This window comes from Hippocampus bargibanti, linkage group LG19, assembly GCF_051943395.1.
Source record: "Hippocampus bargibanti isolate YZ-2025 linkage group LG19, ASM5194339v1, whole genome shotgun sequence".
NCBI classification, from domain to species: Eukaryota; Metazoa; Chordata; class Actinopteri; order Syngnathiformes; family Syngnathidae; genus Hippocampus; species Hippocampus bargibanti.
In genome coordinates, this window is record NC_142752.1 from 1,118,250 (window position 1) to 1,142,872 (window position 24,623).

Consider the following 24,623-nt stretch of genomic DNA (forward strand, 5'->3'; position numbering starts at 1 on the left):
CAGCCAAGCCAGGCATTAGGAAGATTATCATTTGCTGAGGGGCTTTTCAACCTTTACAAGCCAGTCCTCACACTAGTGTCCAAGTTCTCGTTCTGGGAACGAGTAAAATCATTTCAAATGACTTCTACTGAGCGCATTTCACAAAGATACCAGCGCATATAGCTCTATTTTGCATTGTGAGACACGTTGAATATTCAGGAAGTCTTGTTTTTGAGTTGGTGACAATTCCTGACGTCACTGAAGGAACGCCCCTGACCGACAAAAAGGACACACAATGCATTTTGCGGTACTTTGTTTGGTCTGAAAATTTCGCATTGATGGTGAAATTAGAAGGAAAACTACATAAATAAGGCGATGGTGAATCGTTGTGTGTTGCACTAAGACTACTATTTGATACTAGTTGACACATATTCCTAGCGGACAAATCAGCCTATTTTCAATGGAGCTTGGGCGCCATCTTGTGCATTTTCTGTGCGCTACATTGGAGTCCAGATGGCTCGAATTGATACAGAAAGACTTTTTTAATCGATTGCAAACATTTATGCTTTCCTCTTCAGAACTATTTGAATCATATTCATAACTGGATGTGTAACAAGAAAGCATCTTTTTTTCCGAATCTGAAGCCATTGTTTTGATTCTGGAGCAAGGCAGTTTGTGAAGGAGTGTCCTGGTGTGACGTCATCAACAAGAGGGCGGGACTTTCTGAATGCCCAGTTCCAAGCTCATTTTCAGGTCGTTTTGGGACACTTTAAGTCATTTTTATTATCTATAAAAAGTTTTTCTGATTTCAGTTAGGAAACAAAAAAAATGGTGTCGGTTGTCCTTTAAGTGGGAAATACGACATGAAAAAGATTTTTTTCCCCCATATTACAGAAGTTGCACGGGATCCCCGCCCATCTAGTGTCAAATTAAACACCAAAATTCGAATTATATGCATTGTTTTACAACAACCTTTACGCAAAGTGATTTAACTGTTCGCATCGACGCCTGATGAGATTAAAAAAACACAACAGATAGTCACGTGAGAAGCGGTTATAAAACCCGAAAGCAAAAATACCCACAAAATAGGCGCAAACCGGAAGTAAAATCGCGCAACCCGGAAAAGGATTTATAAAGTTCGCGAAAATACAAAGTAATTCTGTACTCGCAGATTGACTTTGCTGGATGGCGAAGACACGGAAGACAACTGACATTTAAACGCATCGTTTATTGAGAAAGAGAGAAACAACAACGACGAACACAGTACAGTGGCCATATTTCCAAAAGGTAACCCTTCTCGTCACCCCAAAACAACACATCGGACGCACGTTGATGATGCCGTACATGTGGCAATAGTGTTGCTGGTGTTGTATAGTTATTGTTTATTGATTGTTTTTGTTTGTATAAAGCATTTTGTATACCGCGGTGGTTGTTTTTAAAGTGCTCGAGAAATACCGTTGAAATACAGTCCAACGTTATTTGCTATTGAATCACAGGTAAGCAACGACACCTACTGGATCAGGTGGGATACTGCATGCGATGATGAGATTTTTTTTTTTTTGTAGAACGCTCAAAGTACTTTCCAAAAATACTGCTTGTAATATTTTATGTCTAAAAATACAGACTGGCTGTGATAGCTAGAATTAAGCCCAAAAATATATATTTTTTTAAAGCTACGTTCATAGGTAATATTTTGAATGGCGTAAAAAGCACTGAAATCAAACGAATTGTTATGATGACTATAGTGCATTCTGCAACAAAAACTGATGACACAACCACAAAGTTACGATTTGCAGTTTTCCTCCCAGCAGTGCTACTTAATTCTGATTTGATTTTTTTTCCATCATCAACAGAAGAAAGTAAAAAAAAAAAAAACACACTGAAGCATTGCAAAACTGATACTTGACGCCACAAAAGGATAAATCGGAGTCGCTCCCGCTGCCACAAATGCAACTGAAATATATATTTTGTACTTTTTGCAAGAGACCGACAATGACATTTGGTCAATATTTTGCATTTAGCTTCCACTCACAACTATTTTTGGGAAACATCTTCCATTCAAAGTCAATGTTAGTTGAGGGGAAGGTTTTACTGTTGGAGGTGAAGGACGCACAAGACAGGTGAAGGAGACACAAAGTGTCCAGAGTTTCACATTTCAACCTGAGTTTCTTTCGGTGCCGGTGCGTCCTTCAGCGAGCCAGAAATTGTGTAGAACCTGCAAAGCACAAAAAAACATCATAAAGTCAGAAACCTCATTATTTTAATGGAAAAAAAATGCTTGAAAATCATTGCTTTGTCTTCCATAAAATATTCCAACAAGAGTAATGTGTTATTATGATGATGATGATTATTATTATTATTATTATTATTATTGCCGCAAACATCATCTCCATTTCGTGTGTACCTAATTATCATTTATTTATGTTTAAGTCTTCCTGATTCAGTCTTATTTTGTTTATTTTTTATTTTTTAGATACGTCACAAGGAAGTAGCGACAGGCTGAATTGACCGTCGAAACTGTCTGGTAGGTAATAGCTTTTTTTTTTTACTTCACCCCACAATAAATAAATAAATAAAGCCATCAACGTCCATCACAAAGCTAAATAAAACGACTTTATTATACAGTACAGTTTATTTCTTTAATTATAATACCGTAGCACATTTATTATCCATAAAATACGGTATATTTGGTGTAGTTTTAAGGCTTATTTAGTAGAAAATGATGTTTTATGGGGACCCGGGAACGGATTATTCTCATTTGAATGGTTTCCTATGGGAAATTAATTTTTGGGATACACACTTTTCGCCTTACACACTCTGTCTGGGAACGAATTAAGTTCGTAAGGCAAGGTATCACTGTATTGTGTAAAATGCTTTTGGGTAAATATTGTCATGTGATTGGATGAAAGCTCCTCCCATACATACCTGGATTTTGGAAAACGCCGGCGTTTCCCCAGAGCCCCGAAACAGGATGAGGAACAGGAGTTTTTCAGGTCCACCAACTGGTAGATGATTGGATTGTACATGGCCGACGACTTGGCCAGGAGAGTCGGGATGACCGAGGCGGGGATGGGCACCGAGTCGGGCTCCCCAAACGCCGACACCACCGACACCGCGGCGTACGGGATCCAAGCGATGAGAAAACCGGCGCAGATCAGCATGGCCACCTTGGTTGGAACATACGCGGGGGGGGGGGTTACGCAGAGCGCACACCCGCTGAAAATCGGCTTTTGTCGCCGCACCTTTGTGAGTTTGATCTCCAAATTGGGACTGTTATTGACCCGCGCGTCAAAATGTGAGATTTCCTTGGCCGACGACTTGACTTTGAAGATGATCCTGACGTAGGAGAAGACCATGATGGCGGTCGGGAGGAACAGGCAGAAGAAGAGAATGGACATGACGAAACTCTGGCCCGAAGCGGACGATTGCGCCAGCCACCAGTTGAGCGTACAGGAAGTCCCGAACGGCTCCGGGGCGTAGCTTCCCCAGCCCATTAGCGGCATTGTAGCCCAGAAGGCGGCGTACAGCCACACGAAGGCCAAGCACAGGAAGGCGTGACGCCGTTTCAACCAGGCGCCTGCGCGGCGCAGGAACAGGAGCGACACGTGTCCTTTAGAAGCGCCTTGCAAAACTCTCAAGGTCACTTTTCAGTCACAGGATAAGTTTTTCTGCGGGTGAGCGGCGGCAGCCACACGCGTTAGCCTTCACTCAACTAAATAGAAAGCTAGCTAGCTAATAGATAGCAAGCTAGATAGCTAATAGATAGATAGCTAACTAGCCAGCAAGATAGCTAATAGATAGCGAATATATAGCCAGCTAGATAGCTCGCTAGCCAGATAGCTAATAGATAGCAAATATATAGCCAGTTAGATAGCGAGCCTGATAGCTAATAGATAGCCAGCTAGACAGCTCGACACCCAGCTACGTAGCTAATAGATAGCAAATAGCAGCGGCAGCCACACGCGCCAGTGTTCACTTAACCCTAAAATAGATCGAAAGCTAGCTAGCGAATAGATAGCTAATAGAGAGCTCATAGATGGCCAGCTAGATAGCTATATAACTAATAGATATCCGACTAGACAGCTAGCTAGATAGCTATATAACTAATAGATATCCAGCTAGATAGCTAGCTAGCCAGCCAGATAGCAAATAACAATAATAATAATAAATACATTTCATTTATTAGCGCCTTTCCACACTAGATAGCTAAGTAGCTAGCTAGACAGTCAGCTAAGTAGGTAGCTAGACAGTAAGCTGAGTTGCTAGCTAGACAGTCAGCTCGATAGCTAGCTAGACAATCAGCTAGGTAGCTAAAAGCGACTTTGCCGGCCCGCCGCCGTCGGCTCTGGACTTTTTGGCCTACCGTATCTCAGATGGCAAATCTTGAAGTATCGGTCCAAGCTAACCACGGTCATGGTGGTGAGGCTCCCGCAGCCGAAGAAAAAGCCCGCCCAGCCGTAGAACTGGCAGCCGTCCCAACCAAACAACCAACGGTGGCAGAAACTAGAAACGATAAAAAAGGGCTTTCCTGTCACTACGGGACAGAAGAATAGAAGGAGTGTCGAAGAAAAACACAAACCACAAAGGAGTCAATGAGGATCACCAGCGGTGACAAGGAGGTTGATGAAGATGATAAGATGGTGGCAGAATGCAAAAGGGGGAAAAGAAGCAAAGGAAGGGTAAAGAGTACAAATACGGAAAACAGGATTAGTTATTTTCTTCTGAGTCGAATTTATTTGTACATTTGAATTGCCGTTAACTCATTCACTGCCAGAACAGGTGCCAAAAATGTGTCCGCTCCAATGCCAGGGTTTTTGTCATTGTCACTCGAATTCCACAGAATATTCAATTTTAGGATGACATAAACATTCAATGCAGCGTAAGAAACCTTAGCCTCACCTTTTTTCATTAGAAAAAACTGTTAATTCCTAAATTATATAGTCTGGAGTTATCTGAACTTGAAATGGGGGCAGCTGTACAAAATACAATGCAATACACATTGGTTTATATAGCGCATTAACAATAGTCGAAGCTGGAACAATGCGCTAACATGTACAAAATGCAAATGATGCCCCCTTGTGGAAAAGAAAATTGCCACAGCCAGCGCTTTATCGGCACCCTAGCATGAAAAAACTAAACCCAAACAAATTCGTGAATGGCGCTCTACGTCATATTTTCAACTCCCGAATATTCATGAATGGCAGTGAATGAGTCAACGACGGAGGTGTGTTCTTCGCAAACGTAGCTATAGTAGCGGAATTTTGCCGACATTTTGTTCCTTTTCTGATACCGCAACCGAGATGAAAAAAAAACTACCTGATATGCCAAAGTCGAAAATGGCTAAATTTAATGTCATCAGCTCCGGTGGCTTCAATTTTGTTTTGCGTTTGATCGTCATGTACAAGACATATCCGTTCCCAGTTGCCGACATTATACCTGCAAGACAAAGAAGTGGGTTTAATATCCGTTCCCAGTTGCCGATATTATACCTGCAAGACAAAGAAATGGGTTTAATATCCGTTTCCAGTTGCCGACATTATACCTGCAAGACAAAGAAATGGGTTTAATATCCGTTCCCAGTTGCCGACATTATACCTGCAAGACAAAGAAGTGGGTTTAATGTAAAAAAGACGTCAATATGTGACCTCCCAAAATCCGGAGAACTGAGAAGAATAAAACATTTAATTATATCAAAATTGTTTTCCGTCTATCAACATATTTATCATCAACAACCCCCCGCCCCCCAAAAAAAACATAAATAAAAAAAACGAACCAATAATGAAGATATAAAAAGCGGCCACAATGTCCGCCTCTCTGGACAGTCTTGAGGCAAACGGATCGCCACGCAGGAGATAATGAGGCACGTATGAGGAGTGTGTCCACGTCTCATTCGTCATCACTGCCATCAGTGGGGGGATTTCTGGAAAAAAAAGAGGAAATTACGTATATAAAAATTAATACTACTAATAATAAAAACATAAACTGTGTTCACAAGCAATCCCCCAATCCATTATTTTTCCAGCCTTTATATTTGACGAGTGTCATTTTGCATACAAACTCTATTAGAGGTGTTCAACATATGGCCCCGGGGAGCCGTTTGGGGCCCTCCATCTGATTTTCAGCGGCCCGCAACATCCCAGTGGTGGAAAAAAAAAAAGACATTTGACACAGACCACAATATTAAGTTAAACCCTCATCAGAAAAACAAAACAAATCTATTATCTGCAATGGTAGTTTCGGGTGAATATAAAAAAATATTTTTTCATTGAAATCATATCCTTAAAATGCAAATGAGGCCGGCCGGCCGGCTCTTGTCATATCAGCAAACGTGTTTACAGATACCGCAATAACATATTAACTGCAATGACAGTTGACTTGAATCAAGTTATGTATGTATTTTTCAGCAAAATTGAAATGCAATAACAGCCGGATTGGAAGAAAAATGCCCCTTCGTAAACACTTCTGCCTCGCTTGGAACAAAATAACGGCTTTAATATTCGTATTATTCGAGGGGAAATTGGTGTGTGATGAAAAGAAATGGAAAAAAAAATGCACGTGGACTGAATGTAGGATGAGTTTGTTAGGTGAAAACATTCCATCAAACGAAACAAGTGGAATAATTATTAAAAATGTAGATTCTGTGAAGCGTTGCTTTCAATTAAGAAAATAAAGGCGATAATACTTTCAAAATTCGGTATAATGCGCGTTGGGCTGCGGTTCGGCACGTATGGGCCTGCGAAATGATACTTAACATTCCAAAAATAAAACTTGGCTTCGTTTTTTTTTTGAAGACAGAGCAAGACGAAAGCAGCATTGCTTTTATTTTGAAACTTGCTGACGGCGTCCGAGCGTCTTTAACGTGCAGGTGCTCCGTTTGAATTTGCGTGATTAGCTGCAAGTCACGGCTACACTAAACCTCCAAAATGCACTCCCAAGACCACAAAAAAACACCTAACAGACACCGAATCCTGTGGTGTCAAGAAAATACGAACTGTTCAACGTTTATTTCCTAAAGTCACGGGGAGTAAACAGGTTTTTTTTTTGGGCGACCAGGTCGCCGTCTTGAGGGACGAGAACGTGACGTGACGAGACGAAGCATGCACACAAATCCAAACATTAGACGGAGGCAAGCTTTGAAAAACAACAAGGAGATTTCACGAAGTTGCAAACATCCCTGGAAGAAGCAACCAGGAACCAGGACCGGCTTTGTGGACGCACGCACACCGCGAACATCGAACCGCTTTCGGGGACGGACGGACGGACTCCACGCTGACATGCTCGGAGCTACAAAACAAGTTCAACAAATCCAGGTAGGGACCATCTAAGGCTGTGACAAAATGTTTCAATAATAATTTATCACACATTTTGTGATACCATATTAAAGTGCATTAAAAAAAATTCCATTCCGTTTTCGTCATTAAATATTAGCAGTCATGTTAATTATAATATCGCGACTCGTAAAAAGCAAAGTCAACCACGGAAAAAAATAAGTCCGCGTGAAAAGTCTCGAGAAGAAACAAAAGTTCAGAGAAGACAATTTCCGGTCAAGCGGAATTTTAGTTTGAAATCAGTTAAATTCAACAGTTTGCCGTGTTTATTCGCCGAAATATCATTCATATTTTTATAAACATGATACATCGTAAGAACACAATTTCAAATTATTATTATTTTTTTGCTGTGGACAAATCCACAGGATTTGTCTAATATATAGCTAATAGCTAGCCAGATAGATAGCTAATAGCTAGCTGTATAGCTAATATATAGCCAGCTAGGCAGATAATAGATAACAAATAGCACCGTTCACTCAACCTGGAAGTAACTCAAATACATAGAAAGCTAGCTAATATATAGCTAATAGCTAGCCAGCTAGATAGCTAGCCAGATAGCTAGCTATCTGGATAACTAGCCAGATAGCTAGCTATTATCTAGCTGGATAGTTAATATATAGCCAACGAGACAGATAATAGATAGCAAATACATAGCTAGCTCGGTAGCTAGCTAGAGAGCAAATAGCTCCTTATTATCAGTTACAAATTAGCTAGACAGCTACTGAGCTAATAGATAGCCAGCTATCTAGCTAGATAGCTAGCCGGATTATAGCTAATAGCTAGCTGACTAGCTAATATATAGCCAGCTAGACAGATAATAGATAACAAATAGCACTGTTCACTCAACCTGGAAGTAACTCAAATACATAGAAAGCTAGCTAATATATAGCTAATAGCTAGCCAGCTAGATAGCTAGCCATCTGGATAACTAGCCAGCTAGCTAGCTATTGGCTAGCTGGATAGTTAATATATAGCCAACGAGACAGTTAATAGCTAGCAAATACATAGCTAGCTCGGTAGCTAGCTAGAGAGCAAATAGCTCCTTCTTATCAGTTACAAATTAGCTAGACAGCTACTTAGCTAATAGATAGGCAGCTAGATAGCTAGCCGGATAGATATCTAATAGCTAGCTGACTAGCTAATATATAACCAGCTAGACAGATAATAGCTAGCAAATAGCAGCGATCACTCAACCCGGAAGTAACTCAAATACATAGAAAGCTAGCTGATATATAGCTAATAGCTAGCCAGCTAGACAGATAATAGATAGCAAATACATAGGTTGCTAGCTAGTTAACAAATAGCTCCTTATTATGTTACAAATTATCTAGACAGCTACTTAGCTAATAGCTAGCTACATAGCAAATAGCTAGCTGCATATGCTACGATTCCACAAAACTATACACTTTAATTAATGCTACTAAACTGATCATCGAATCATCACGTGTACTCATCAGCTTCTGTCAACAACACATCAACATAGACAAAAAAATAGAGTAGATTTGCCCTGCACAATATTTGCTGCTTCCCTTTTGACCCCCGGGGAAAAAGAATGCCCTCTTCCCCCTTCCCCCCCAGCCCATGACGGGTCACATTTGTTGACTGAATGTATTTGTTTGTTTCATGTCTTATCAAATCATATTTTTTTTTGCTTCAAAAGCCCGCACTGTTTATTTTACTTGACGTGTTTATACTGTAATGCGGGTTCATGTTTTGACGTCTGTCAGTGTCTATTTATCATAGTTGGCGGCCATTTTCTTCAGAATCATGTTTATTGGCTATGTATGTAGAACACGCTGCACTAGTATCATCATCAAAAAGATATGATAAATGAGTATGGAGGACACTAATAAAAAGTAATAATTTAAAGGACAACCGACACCTCCGGACAAGTTGTATCCATAATTTGTAAAATCACTTCAAATGACTTCTACTGAGCGTATTTTACAAAGATTCCACAGAATATAGCTATATTTTACCTTTTAAGACTCGCGCTGAATATTCAGGAAGTAAAGGACAACCGACACCACTTTTTTGGTTTCCTAACTGACATCAGCAAATCGTTCGATAGCATCTAAAATAGCCAAAACACGCAAGCTGCTATTTTTAGTCAAATGCAAAACACCAATAAAAATGACTTAAAGTGTCCCAAAATAAGATGCAGAGTTTCAGAAGGTCCCGCCCCCTTTGTTCGTGACGTCACGCCAGGATGTCTTGACTTGCTCCGCCCCCTTTGTTCGTGACGTCACGCCAGCACGTCTTCGCCTTGCTCGAGAATCAAAACAATGGCTTCAGATTCGCAGAAGATGCTTTCTTGTTACTCATCCAGTTATAATAATACATTTGATTTATAAGCGCCTTTCAAAACTCTCAAGGTCACTTGACTAAAAGTCACTGGATCAGTCTGCGGGTGAGCAGCGGCAGCCACATGCACCAGCGTTCACTCAACCCAGAAGTAACTCAAATAGGTAGAAAGCTTACTAGCTAACTAACAGATAGCTAATAGATAGCCAGCTAGACAGTTAGATAACTAGCTAGATAGCCATCCAGCTAATAAATAGCAGCCTACATAGCTAGCTAGCCAGATAGCTAATAGATAGGAATGAATATGATTCAAATAGTTCTGAAGAGGAAAGCATAAATGTTTGCAATCGATTAAAGAAGTACTTGCGTGTCAATTCGAGCTGTCAGGACTCCAATGTAGCGTCCCAGAAAATGCACAAGATGGCGCACAAGCTCAGTTGGAAATGGGCTGATTTGTCTGCTAGTAATTTGTGTCAACTAGTATCAAATGGTAGTCTTGGTGCAACACACAACGGTTCACCATCGCATTATTACGTGTTTTCCTTCTAATTTCGCCATCAACATGAAGTTTTCAGACCAAACAAAGTACCCAAAATGCATTGCGTGTCGCTTTTTCAGTCAGGGGTGTTCCCTCAGTGACGTCACGTCAGGAATCGTCACCAACTCAAAAACAAGACTTCCTGGATGTAAAATATAGCTTTAATATGCGCTGGAATCTTTGTAAAATGCGCTCAGTAGAAGTCATTTGAAGTCATTTTACAAATGATGGACACAACTTGTTCGGAGGTGTCGATTGTCCTTTAAACATCTTGGCTGTCGTTACCAAGGTGATTTTCTTTTGAAAAGGTAACCATTCAATTCATGGCCTGAAAGGACAAATCAATTTAATATGCACTCTCTTATTTTTTTTTGCTCTGTGATTGCGCCAATCCAATTTGAGCCTCATTATTTTTCTACTCATAAGTTTGCATGTAATTCGCTGCTCTAGTTAGCATGCAAAAGCGCTTTGCAGCATTATGTCGGAATGTTTATTTATTTAGTAATTTATGTATTTATTTACGCATTTTGAATTCCGGGAAAAGATGACTAAAAATATGTATATGATCATAACTTTATGAACGTACCAAAAATACATAAATAAACAAACAAATAAATAAATAAGTGCATAAGTACATAAATACACAAATACATAAATGAATAAATAAATACATAAATACATAAATAACTACATAAATAAGTACATAAATACATAAATACATAAATGAATATATAAATAGATACATAAATAAATACATAAATAAATCTGTATATAAATACAGATAGAAATACATAAAATATAAATAAATACATAAATAAATACATAAATTAATATATAAATAAATGCATACATAAATAAATCTGTATATAAATACAGATAGAAATACATAAACACGTGAATAAATACGTAAATAAATACATAAATGAATATATAAATAAATGCATACGTAAATAAATACATCAATAAATACATAAATAACTACATACATACATAAATAAGTGCATAAATACATAAATGAATATATAAATAAATATATATATAAATACATAAATAAATACGTGAATAAATACATAAATAAACACATAAATGAATATATAAATAAATACATAAATAAACACGTAAATAAATACATAAATAAATACAATAAATAAATAAAAATACTTTATCAGTACTGAAGTTGTGTAGACATAGATGGAATATATGAACGTATATATTGTCAAAATGTAGATTCAAGTTAGCGCTGTTAAATCCTCACCTTTTGGTGCTCGCTCATCAGTCACTCCGGAGTGCGAGTTTAAATCTCAAAAAGAAAACAAAAAAAACAGAAAGTGTTTCTCATTGGGGGGAAAAAAAGCGATGATCGTCTTCCCAAAAAACGAAGCAATAGAAAGTAAAAAAAGAAAAGAAATTGGTCAAATAGTCCGTGATGCAGCGACTGGTGTTGTTTGTCAGTCGCACCCGCAGCATCAACTCTTCACTGACTCTCGGGGCGCTTTGTCATAGCAACTGTCAAGTTATCGTATGGAAAACGAACTACTTCCGGTTACCGCTTTCAATGTAAAAGCATCGGGAACCGCGCCTCACTAGCAATTCTTTCGTCTAAATCGAATTTATCGATAAATATGTCGTAAAAAAAATCTGTGTCTGTATTTTATTGCCAAGTTAAACATATTTTTTTTAATCTTTTTTTATTTAATTGTTTGACACATTAAAAAAATACATAAGTCTGTGCAGATGTCTGACACATCCGCACTTTTTTTACATGTATGTTTTAATTATTTCCCCCTTTTCCTCTCCTCATTTACATACAATTCGGCGTGCGCGTAATTGAGGAAAAAGGCAGTGCAATAATTGAATCGATGGATGCTGATTTTACACGTATTAGACAGGCTCCACAGACAGACACATAACAATTTCATTAGAAGAAAAATACAAAATAAAATAGACCGGGGCCTTCATTGACATTTATGAGCAACACTGACATATTTTGTAACTCAAAAACAATTTGAGTTTTGCCAATTTAATCTTTATCAGCGCTGTGCGAATATTGTGGATTGTTTTTTTTTTTTTTTTTTTTTTTTTTTTTTGTGTGTCTTTTTCACTCTCCCTGCTGCGTTTTAATGTGAAATCTGCAATTAGCAATGCTATGCTTGACACATAAATAATGCGATGGTGAATCGTTGTGTGTTGCACCAAGACTACTATTTGATACTAGTTGACACAAATTCTCAGCGGACAAATCAGCCCATTTCCAACAGAGCTTGGGCGCCATCTTGTGCAATTTCTGGGACGCTACATGCCGTCCAAATGGCTCAAATTGATCCCGAAGGACTTCTTTAATCGATTCCAAACATGTATGCTTTCCTCTTCAGAACTATTTGAATCATATTCATAACTGGATGAGTAACAAGAAAGCATCCTTTTCCGAATCTGAAGCAATTGTTTTGATTCTGGAGCAGGGCAGTTTGTGAAGGAGTATCCTGGCGTGACGTCACCAACAAGGGGGCGGGACCTTCTGAAAGTTTTGGGACACTTTAAGTCATTTTTATTGATGTTTTTGCATGTGACTAGAAATATCAGCCTGCATGCTTTGGGTATTTTAGATGCTATAAAACTTTTTTCTGCTGTCAGTTAGGAAACAAACGGTTGTCCTTTATGTGCAAGACTTTTTAAAGGTCAATTTAATCAGGGAGGAAGTGCGAAAAGCCATCCCTACAAAAAACAAACTAACAAAAATGTGCAGCTTAGCATCGGCAGCTAATGATAAAATACGACCGCGTAGCACAAATAAGATGCTAAGCTAAGTTGCTATCCCAACATCAATTCATCATCCTGCGTGTCCGTTGTTGAACGCGCCGCCGCGTGTCTAAAATCCGACAATTGAGATTATCCGATCTTCCGACGCAAAAGCGATATCGCAGAATGTCGTTTAGGGGCCTTCAACCGATGACTGCCGAAAAGTGTTGACGGGCGCTAACCCAAGCGTGATTAGCGGCATCACCTTAACCGCTTCCTTGGCATTTCTTGCCCTTTTGACACTCGACGCACTGAGACTTTCGACTGTCACCCTGGTTTTTTTCCGCTCTGGCTGCCTTTCACACCTTAAATGGAAATCCGACAGGGTTCAGTTAAGGGTCACTTGAGAACTTTTGGACATTTGATGGAAAGGCCCAAATGCAAGTCAGGGTGACCCCTATGACGTTTCCTTTCATTTTACGGTGATACCCCAGCTTTCGACCACACTTGTTCGAAAACTGAAACACCACTTTCCATTATAATCAATGTATTTTTTTTAATCCGTTCCATGTCTTGAAATCTATATTTTTGAAGCAGTTTTACAGAAACTATTTTACAGCATAAACTGAAATAATAATAATAGTAACAGTAATAGTAATAATAGTAACAGTAATAGTAGTCATAGTAACAGTAATAGTAGTAATAGTAACAATAGTAATAATAGTAACAATGGTGATAATGATGATAATAATGATCATGATAATAATGATATTATTATTATTAATTCTTATTATTATTATTATTATTATTATTAATACATTTAATTTCTAAGCGCCTTTCAAAACTCTCAAGGACACTTTCCAGTTGCGGGATAAGAACGTTTTTTTTGTGCGGGTGAGCAGCGGTGACCATTCGCTCCAGCCAGAGGCAACTACATCAACGACCATCACAAAGGTTAATAAAACGAATTTATTATACAGTACAGTTTTTTTCTTTAATGACAATACAATAGCACATTTATTATCCATAAAATAAGGTCTATTTTGTGTAGTTTTAAGGCTTATTTAGTAGAAAATTTTGTTTTATGGGGACCTGTGAACAGATTATTCTCATATTTAATGGTTTCCTCTGGGACATTAATGTTTGGAAGACACACTTTTCGCTGTATTTGTTTCTCAGATGGCCCAAAAAATTACTACTTTAATACTTACGGAATACTTTTAATCCCCAGAAAACAAGCATGATGATATAAACCGTTAAATTTAGTTGATGAGGTTGGATGAAAGCAAAATCGAAACCCACCAAAACATCTTGAGGCGTGAACAATGACAATTGATTGATGATTCGTACTATCGATTTCAAGGGATCGTTTCGGTCTCATGATAAATTCCAAGCGTGAATGGAAACTTGTTAAGACTGCCTCGAGAGCAGCAGACGTAGACCCCCCCCCCCCCCCACACTCCACATTCGGGACGAGAAACGAATTCCCCCCCCCCCCCCCACCCCCCAAGACGAAAGGCCTTCAATAAGCCTTCAATTGCTATTGGCATAGCCAAGCTGTGCCCAAACGCCGTCATTTTCAACACAAAAGTCGCCAACCGTTGTTGTCAGCGAGCGGCTCTTATTGAAATGAGAGCGCGGGGGGGGGGGGGGGTAACCCGGGCCACTTGATCAGCGAGGTAGCTTTTGATAGAGGCCCGGTGGCAGGATGAAGTCAATCCCACCACAGTGTTGTGCTCTCATCAATCAAACGGATAAGGAAAGCATCCCGGAAATCACGATTGGAACTGCGCACGGGGGGATCTTGATTATATATTTAAAGGACAACCGACACATGCGGACAAGTTGCGTTCATAATTTGTAAAATTACTTCTACTGAGCGCATTTGACAAAGATTCCACCGCATATACAGTGATACCTTGGCTTACGAACTTAATTGGTTCCCAGACAGAGTGCGTAAGGCGAAAAGTGTGTATCCCAAACATTAATTTCCCATAGGAAACCATTAAAATGAGAATAATCCGTTCCCAGGTCCCCATAATTTTCTACTTTCTAATTTTCTAAGCCTTAAAACTACACAAAATAGACCTTATTTTATGTATGAAAAATGTGCTATAGTATTATAATTAAAGAAATAAATTGTACTGTTTAATAAAGTCGTTTTATTGACCTTTGTGATGGTTGTTGATGACTTGATGGAATGGAGTTTCATCAGCATTAAACACTTGATGAGGAACGTAGCTTTCTTCTTTCATCATCTTGAGGAATGATTCCTTGTAGGTGCTTTCTCTGTGATCATTTTACCTAGTTCCTCATCAATTGTGTTCTGTTTAGCTGGGTTGATAGCTTTTTGCATCAAGTGTACAGATGGCTTGTGCGGGTTGTTTGTGAAGCCTGATTGATGGGATATTTTAACCTTGCAGTCTACACTCTGCCTTTGAACTATCAAAGTTAAAACAAATCCAAATTTCAAGTCCAAATTTCACTGTTTTCTATCCATTTTGTCACTCTCTCTCTGTCGTCTGCCTGTCTCTTTAATGTTTGAACCACCTCCCCTCACTGCTGCGTTCTTGACCAATCACGTGGCTTTAACTGATGACTGGGGGCGGGGAATAGAGGACAAAAACAGTCGGCTGCCATTTTCTTGTTAGGCTCGTTCGCGTATCACCTATCCCTCATTGTGGCAGCTCCGTGTGTATCCCGAAAAATAGTTTGCATGCCAAGGTCAAACATTCATAAATTTAACGTTCGTAAACCGAAAAGTTCGTAAGCCAAGGAGTTCGTAAACGGAGGTATCACTATATTAAAAAAAACTTCATCCATGTCAATTTTAAATGTGGCGTAGCTTCTGTGATTGTTTTTGCCGTTCTCCGTCAGCAGCAGAAATGGAAAAAAAAATCCGAAGATAACCGTCATCCTCGCGACGTCGGAAGAGCCGAGCGCCAATCGGCAATTATGAGCGAGGCCGTTCAGGGGGAACACGATAAGCGCCTTGGTGACGCAATCGGCAAATGGCCGATGGCCGTACTTTCAACTCCCTGAGCTTTTTTCGCAGGTAGCGACAACCGCGGCCATTCACTCCAAATTCAATCGAAAATGGCAAATCATTCCTGGTTAAAGCGTTCAAAGGGAGATGAATTTTGTCACGTGATTGAAGTGGAGTCTCTCGGTTGTTTTTTTAATTTTTATTTTATTTTTGCCCCCATGGCGTTCAAAAACCAGCGGATTCCACTCATATTGACTCTTGAGCGCGTTGAGCTGCACTCGGACCTTTTTTCAATTGCGCCCGCCGCCTTCATTTCCTTTTCCCTCATGACAATTTCAGCTTTGCGGCCGCACGGGAGCAAATAACATGACGGGGGAGAAAGGCCATCAAAAGAAATAAAAAAAATCCAATGCGAATTTTCATCTGATGTCGTTCGTCCAATTCCATTTTCTACCACTGGCTGTTTTGTTTTTTTGGACGGATCTGGTTCTCTCACTCCTCACACCACTTCTATCCTCGTTGATAGTCTTGTCACCTCCCGGATTGACTATTCGCTTCTCCTTTGGTGACCCTCAGAAACTTCTCCGCAAACTTCAACTCTGTCATGATCTGGTTGGCGACCGACGGGTGGCGCTGTCGGCACCGCCCGCACCTGCAGAGGTCATCCCGATCAGTGGCGGACTACCACGTTCGGATTGGCCACCAACGGGTAGCGACGTCAGCCCTGCCTGCAGCCTCGCAGGTGCTGGTCGTTTTAATCACTGACACTTAAAAGGACTCCCGGCACGACCATCCGGTGTCGGTTCATTGTTTGTTGTATGCTTTGTATGCTGTGCACATGTTTGTTTAACCTTGGAGGACGTTTACACTTGGTTTTCTTTTGATACTTTGTATTTTTCTGTTCAAATGATTTTAACGTTTTCGATTTTGTTCCTCTTGACTTTATTTTAATACAATTTTTCAAACACAACCTCGTTCTCCTTCCTGCATGCTTTTTGGGATCCGCACCCGCCATCACCACCCTGCAAAACGTGACAAACTCGTCCAGAATTCTTCAGCTCGGATCATCACTAGAACCTCATCCTTTCACCACATCACCCCCTGTCCTCCAAGAGCTCCACTGGTTCCCGGTCAAATATAGAATCAACTTTAATATTCTTCGTTATACATTTAAAGCTATCCATAACCTTGCCGTCATCCCCCCCCATACCTATCTGACCTTCTTCAAATTTCCATTCCCTCTCGTTCCCTCAGATCCTACATTCATAACATGGACCTTCAAATCCCATCTCAAAAGCCACCTCTTTAAAATGGCATTTTCTATGTAGCTCTTTGCATTGTATTCTATTTGTGATTGTATTTTATTTAATATAGTACCTATGCTTGTCTGTGACTGTAAAGTGTAGTTTTGCTGACATTAGCCTTTGACACTTTAATGGCGGAGGTGAGAGGCACTTGTGGTGACACCTCCGCGGTGTTGCTTGCAGCTGACTGCCATAACACCTGCCACTTGAAAACTTAAGTGCACAACTTGTAAAAGTCTACCACCCCCTTTTTTTTTGCTCACCAAACTTCATAATACAGTGATACCTCAGCTTACAAACGTAATAGGTTCCCAGAAAGCGTGTGTAAGGCGAAAAGTGTGTCTTCCAAACATTAATTTCCCATAGGAAACCATTAAAATGAGAATAATCCGTTCCCAGGTCCCTATAAAACATAATTTTCTACTCAATAAGCCTTAAAAGTACACACAATATACCTTTTTTTATGTATAATAAATGTGCTATAGTATTATCATTAAAGAAATGAACTGTACTGTATAATAAAGTCGTTTTATTGACCTTTGTGATGGTTGTTGATGTAGATGCCTCTTGATGATATCCGAGTGAAGTTGCCGTGCTTTCGCGGCGATAATACCCTCACTCACACTGTCCCCTGCTAGCTGCTTTTATTAATCCAAATCAACAGAAGTTTGTCAACCTCTTATAATAATAACAATAATAATAATAATAATACATTTAACACTTTTGCGGTATCTAATCCATCCAGCCATCAATTTGGTATTCTGCGGAAATACTGTACGCGGCGTGCTCTGCAAACAGCTCATCGGGTTCATACGTGACAACGCTATCATTTATGTTTTCTTTTTCGATAGATTCAGATAAACAAGCAATATATATGCGGCGTGACCTTCACTCCAAAGGTCAAAAGGGCCTTTTGTGGAGACGGTCGATAACGGCGCTTGGAGTACCTGAGTGTGTTTTTATTATTATTTATATTTATTATTATATACATAGCTACATACATACATATATGTGCTTTATGTCATGCATATTAGCATATTTGACAATAAAGCTGACTTTGATAGCTCGTTAGAAATAAACTTGTCACTAAAGTAATTCAACAAATACACAGAATTAATAGCACCAGCGTACTATTTTTAGGGTAGAAAACGACTTTGTTGTGTTCCCATCAAATGGATTGGCTTGACAGACTCTCCATTAGCTAGCTAGTAGTTAGCTTTCTATCTATTTGAGTTACTTCAGGGTTGAGTGAACGCTGGCGCATGTGGCTGCCGCTGCTCACCCGCGGTAAAATGACCTTGAGAGTTTTGAAAGGCGCTTCGGAATTAAATGTATTATTATTATTATTTGCAGCCATTTTGCGCGGCAGCCATTTTGTGAGGGATGGGCTTAAAGGGGGGGGGCGATGAAAGAGAAAATCGGATACTAACGTAAACGGGGCCGAGTGTGGTGATAATAATGAGCGCGGACAAACATCTCATTTGACCCCCGTCGCTAAGGAAACGGGGTGGCGACCCGGCGAATGAGCCATTTGACTTGAGAAGGTAGCTTGCAAGAATGCCTCCTTCTTTTCTTGTGACTTGTGCCGCTACAAAAGGGCAATTTAACACTTTCCCGTCTTGTGACTTGAGAAGCGATGCGCTGATAGCAAAGAGGGAGGGAGGGGGAGAGACAGGGGGGTGGGAGGTGGGAGGTGGGAGGGAGGGTGAAAACGAGGTGCCCGGGAATGTTAACCTTTAAAGGAGGTCGACGCATCGCTGACAAAGATAAACAAAACTGCTCAATAGTCAGGTCAAATTAGCACCGCTTGGATTAAAACCGGGTTTTTCCTCACATCGGGCACGCCAATCAAGATGCAAAGTTGTCGGGAAAATGATTTCTAACTTTAATAATCGTCATCATCATCAAACTTCTAAAGATGGAGGACGCTGATCGACCCCTTGAAGGGAAAAGCCCAAAGGAAAAGAAGATCATCATCATCATGATCATAACAACATAATAGTAATAATAAAAATATAATAATAATAATGATACTACTACGACATTTAATAACCGCAATCGTAATCATCATCATCATCATAATCATGATAATAAATGATAATAATGATACTACTACGACAGCATCTAAAAATGATACTAATAAAAATAATCATCATCTTAATATAATAACAATCTTGATAATTATTTAATAATAATAAAAAATAATTTAATAGTAATTACAATAATAATAGTAGTAATTACAATAATAATAGAATAGTAATTATAATTGTAATAATAATAATAATTAAAATAAAAAGAATATAATAGTAATTATAATAATAGTAATTACAATAAGAATATAAGAGTAATAATAATAATAGTAATTATAATAATAATCGTAATAATACTTCATAATAATCATAAATAATGATAATAATGATACTACTACTATCTCTTATAATAATAATTATAATGATGATAATGATACTATTACATCTAATAATAATAATTATAATTATAATTTAAAGCAGATTCTTTACTTACAGACAGTGTATTGTAGGTGTTCAAATACCTATAATAATAACAATCAAAACAATGTGATATCAATCATAATAATATAATAATAATAAGAATAGTAATTATAATAATAATAGTAATAATGATACTTCATAATAATGGTAATTATAATAATCATAAATAATGATACTACTACTATCTCTTATAATAATAATTGTAATAATAATAATAGTAAATATGATACTTGTAGTAATAATAATAATTATAATGATGATAATGATACTATTACATCTAATAATAATTATAATTATAATTTAAAGCAGATTCTTTACAGTGTATTGTAGGTGTTCAAATACCTATAATAATAATAATAACAATCAAAACAATGTGATATCAATCATAATATAATAATAATAATAAGAATAGTAATTATAATAATAATAGTAATAATGATACTTCATAATAATGGTAATTATAATAATCATAAATAAAGATAATAATGATACTACTACTATCTCTTATAATAATAATAATTTTAATAATAATAATAATAGTAATAAATATAATACTTAGTAATAATAATAATAATTATAATGATGATAATGATACTATTACATCTAATAATAATTATAATTATAATTTAAAGCAGATTCTTTACTTACAGTGTATTGTAGGTGTTCAAATACCTATAATAATAACAATCATAATATAATAATAATCATGATAATAATTTATATCAGAATAATCAACATTTTATTTCCCGTAAGGATGCCTGTGTATCATGAGGACGGTTCTGCCGAGCTCACATGATTGCAGTTTGACGTTCTCTTGCGTCGGTTCGTGTACAAGATGCTGAACATTGTGATGTGATTTTTTTTTCTTTTTTTTTCTCTCCCTCAATCATCACCACAAAGGAAGTCATTCATATCTTGGAGTGAAGCCTGCAACCCCCCAACTGGAAAATAGAGCACTTTGGGATTCAATGCGTCGCCATGCATGACTTGACAGGAGGCATGAACTTTTTTTTTTTTGTGAGCACGCGGTCTCGGTGCTGATTTTTCATCGCGACCGTTTATCAAGCCGCCATTTGCAAATGGCGGCTTGCGCCCCACTTCATTGATCCTGGTTCAATCCACTTTGAATCCTACTCACATTTGCAGCTAATTAGCATTTGTCAATGGATATCAATTATCATCCTACGTTTGTCTTTGACCAATGGGTTCGTCCCACCGTGGTGGTTGTTGTTGATCATGGGAAAATGATGTCATATCTTGGTGCCGCGGAAAGAGATCCAGATCAGACCTCGTGACTGACAACATACAGTCCAAAAAGTACCAGAACGCCAAGCACAATCCTTTGTATTATTCATTCTTCTCGTAAAGACACATAATGTCAACTTTAAGTCCAAACAACCCCCCCGTCCCCTCATATAAATCGTAAAAATGCCGTTGTTTCAACGTCGAGGTTAGAAAAGGGGCAGCGCATAAGTACGGGTGGTCGTAAGTCGAGCTGGTCGTAAGTCAGATGTTACCTATATATGGGCATAGTGATACCTTGGCTTACGAACTTAATTGGTTCCCAGACAGAGTGTGTAAGGCAAAAAGTGTGTATCCCAAACATTAATTTCCCGTAGGTAACCATTAAAATGAGAATAATCCGTTCCCAGGTCCCCATAAAACATACGTTTCTACTTTTTCTAAGCCTTAAAACTACACAAAATAGACCTTATTTTACGTACAATAAGTGTGCTTTTGTATTGTAATTAAAGAAATACACTGTACTGTATAATAAAGTAATTTTATTTACATTTGTGGTGGTCGTTGATGGCTGGGTGGAATGGAGTGGCTATCTTGAGGAATGATTCCTTGTAGGCTTTGGCAGCTTTATTGTTAGAACTGGCTGCCTCACCATAACGAATGACACTATGAATCCCTGTACGACACTGAAAAGTTCTCCAACAATCCGTGGCTAGCCTTGAAATTATCAATGGATGACGAACTTCCAGGTTGCCTCTTGACGATATCCGAGTGAATTTCCCGTGCTTTCTCTGCGATCATTTTATTGATTGTTCCTCATCAATTGTGTTCTGTTTAGCTGGGTTGAATAGAAGACAAAAAATAGTCTGCTGCCATTTCCTTGTTATAATAATCATAATAAATTTCATTTATAAGCACCTTTCAAAACTCTCAAGGTCACTTTACAGTCACAGGACAAGTTTTTTTTTTGTGGGTGAACAGCAGCAGCCACACCCGGAAGTAAGTCAAAGAGATAGGAAAAGTTTGTTGGAAGAACGGGCTCTCATTGTGGCGCTTCGTAAGCCGAGGTATCGCCGTATGTGTGTTGTTCGCTACACATAAAAATAGTCACTGTGAGGGCTTAAAAAGCACGTCTGCAATATGGCGGGTTGAGGAGGGCGGCGGATTTGAGGACAATCCTGAAAAAGCCCCCAAGCACAAGCGGGCAAAGAACACCAACCAAAGTGGGAATTGTGAGACACACGGCTAAATTTGAGTCGTCGTCACCTGCATTTCCTCAGGAATGCGCTCCTCCCTTACTGTGAAAAGTCAATATTTCCACAAATATGGCCTCCTCCCACGCCCGCCATGAAATAAATGAGTGTCACATGCTCCTACGACTCTGAATGAAAGTCTGTCAATGAAGCTTCGCGGTGAATAAGTAGAGGCAATAACCATATTGATTTTCATAGTAAATAGATATTTATTTATTTATATTCATAGAGGGGGGGGGGGGGGGGGGGTCAGCTCATGCAAAGGATACAACATCTCATGTAAACAAAACGGTTTCAAAATAAAAGCAGATTTGGATTGTTTTTCCAGACCAAATCTCCGGAATGTACAAAAGTCAAGCGCAGCGCACGCGTGACATCCCTGATCCCTCCTGAACGTATTGTGATGATCAAAATCAAAGCAGTCGTGTGTTGAAAAAAAGGATTAAAAAATAACATAAAATGGGGTAGGGGGGGGGGGGGTAGCAGAGCGTCCGACGTATCAGGCACAGCGGCAAAGGCAAGCTTTGTTTTCTAAGCGTTCCTATGAAAACAAAATGGAGGACCGCCCGCCGGCACCCTTTTAATAATAATAATAATAATAATAATAATAATAATAATACACTTCATTGATAAGCGGCTTTCAAAACTCTCAAGGTCACTTTCCAGTCACAGGTTTTTTTTATCCGTGGGTGAGCAGGGGCAGCCACACGCGCCAGCGTTCACTCGACCCGGAAGTAACTCAAATAGATAGCAAGCTAGCTAGCTAGAGAATAGATAGCTCATAGCTAGCGAATAGATAGCTCATAGCTATTAACTAGCAAATAGATATCTAACAGCTAGCAAATAGCCATTAGCTAGCAAATAGATAGCTAACAGCTAGCAAATAGATAGCCATTAGCTGACTATCTATTAGCTAGCTAGCTAGCTGGCTGGCTATCTATTAGCTATCTGGTGGCTGGCTGGCTGGCTATGAGCTGGCTATCTATTGGCAATCTATTAGCTAACTAGCTGGCTGGCTATCTATTAGCTATCTAATGGCTAGCTAACTAGTTTGCTAGCTATCTATTGGCTGGCTGGCTATCTGTTGGCTATCTATTAGCTAGCTAGCTAGTTTTTTATTTATTTGAGTTCTTAGCTATCTATTAGCTAGCTAGCTGGCCGGCTATCTAATAGCTATCTGGTGGCTGGCTGGTTAGTTAGCTGGCTATCTATTGGCAATCCATTAGCTAACTAGCTGGCTGGCTATCTATTAGCTATATAATGGCTAGCTAGCTAGTTTGCTGGCTATCTATTGGCTATCTATTAGCTAGTTATCTAGTTTTTTATTTATTTGAGTTATTCCGGGTTGAGCGCATGTGGCTGCCGCTGCTCACCCACAGAAAAATCGATCCAGTGATTGCAAAGTGACCTTTAGAGTTTTGAAAGCCGCTTACAAATGAAGTGTATTATTATTACTATTATTATAATAGCTTGCGAATAGATATCTATTAGCTAGCGAATAGATAGTTAGCTATTAGCCAGCAAATAGTACATTAGTACTTGAGACCTGAAACAAAATGGCGGAACAATGAACATCCTTAAATTAAGGGTCGTGTAAACGAAACAAACACCAGAAGCACCCCCAAAAAATACAAATTGGTGTGCGAGTTGATCCATAGACAAAATGTTCGCCTTTTAAGACACGTGTGACGTTAATAATTTATAAAAAATAAAATAAAATAAAATAACAGTGATAATCATGGCACACATAAGTAGGAAGCCCAAGTTTGTTTGTTTGTTTTCCACTAGCATTTAGCTAATGCTACATGATGATTTTATTGCTTAAAAAGGCAACCTGCTAACATGTTGGGAAATTAATTTGGCCGATAAAAATAGCGTCAAATTTTGACATGTGATCACGGGAGGAAGTCGTTACATTGTGACATGGCCGCCGTTTATTTATTTTTTCCCGCCATTTTTTTTGGACAAGCATTTCAACAGCAAATTGCGACGTAAAATTCAAGCGACAGCTTGAGATGATTGTCGTCAACATCGGGCATAAAATAGATTATTTTTCTTTTATAGCACACGTAACATTTTTGTTATCTTTTCAACGCCGTTCTTCCAGTTTTTTTCCACTATTTGGAATGTGACAGTCACGTTTGGTGGAGTCTTAAAGGACAACCGACACCATTTTTTTTTCTTTCCTAAGTGACATCAGAAAAAACATTTTATAGCATCCAAAATACCCAAAACACGTAGGCTGATATTTTTTAGTCAAATGCAAAACACCAATCAAAATGTGTCAAAAGTGTCCCAAAACTACTTCAAAATGACCCCGCAAATTGCGAGTTTCAGAAGGCCCCGCCCCCTTGTTCGTGACGTCACGCCAGGACGTCTTCACCTCGCTCTAGAATCAAAACAATGGCTTCAGATTCGGAGATGATTTCTTGTTACTCATCCA

At 38.8% G+C, this 24,623-nt stretch overlaps 1 protein-coding gene and 1 long non-coding RNA gene across 3 annotated transcripts; one reads left to right on the plus strand and one right to left on the minus strand.

The window, feature by feature from the left end:
• Nucleotides 1–1,126: 1,126 nt before the first annotated feature.
• Nucleotides 1,127–11,707, minus strand: opn5 (opsin 5). Its single transcript, XM_089022710.1, has 7 exons — nt 11,405–11,707; nt 5,753–5,899; nt 5,296–5,415; nt 4,343–4,513; nt 3,222–3,556; nt 2,905–3,146; nt 1,127–2,194 (listed from the first exon to the last, which is right to left on the minus strand). The coding sequence occupies exons 2-7, from the start codon at nt 5,883–5,885 to the stop codon at nt 2,128–2,130; spliced, it is 1,068 nt and encodes a 355-aa protein (XP_088878836.1). The 5' UTR covers nt 5,886–5,899; nt 11,405–11,707; the 3' UTR covers nt 1,127–2,127.
• On the plus strand, nt 1,138–24,475 carry LOC148883477 (uncharacterized). Of its 2 annotated transcripts, none has more exons than XR_016118549.1 (4): nt 1,138–1,266; nt 2,453–2,503; nt 7,033–7,289; nt 20,586–24,475. It is a non-coding gene; the product is annotated as an uncharacterized LOC148883477 (long non-coding RNA). The 2 variants fall into 2 exon arrangements; XR_016118550.1 differs by lacking the exon at nt 20,586–24,475 and adding an exon at nt 16,448–18,133.
• Nucleotides 24,476–24,623: the final 148 nt, after the last annotated feature.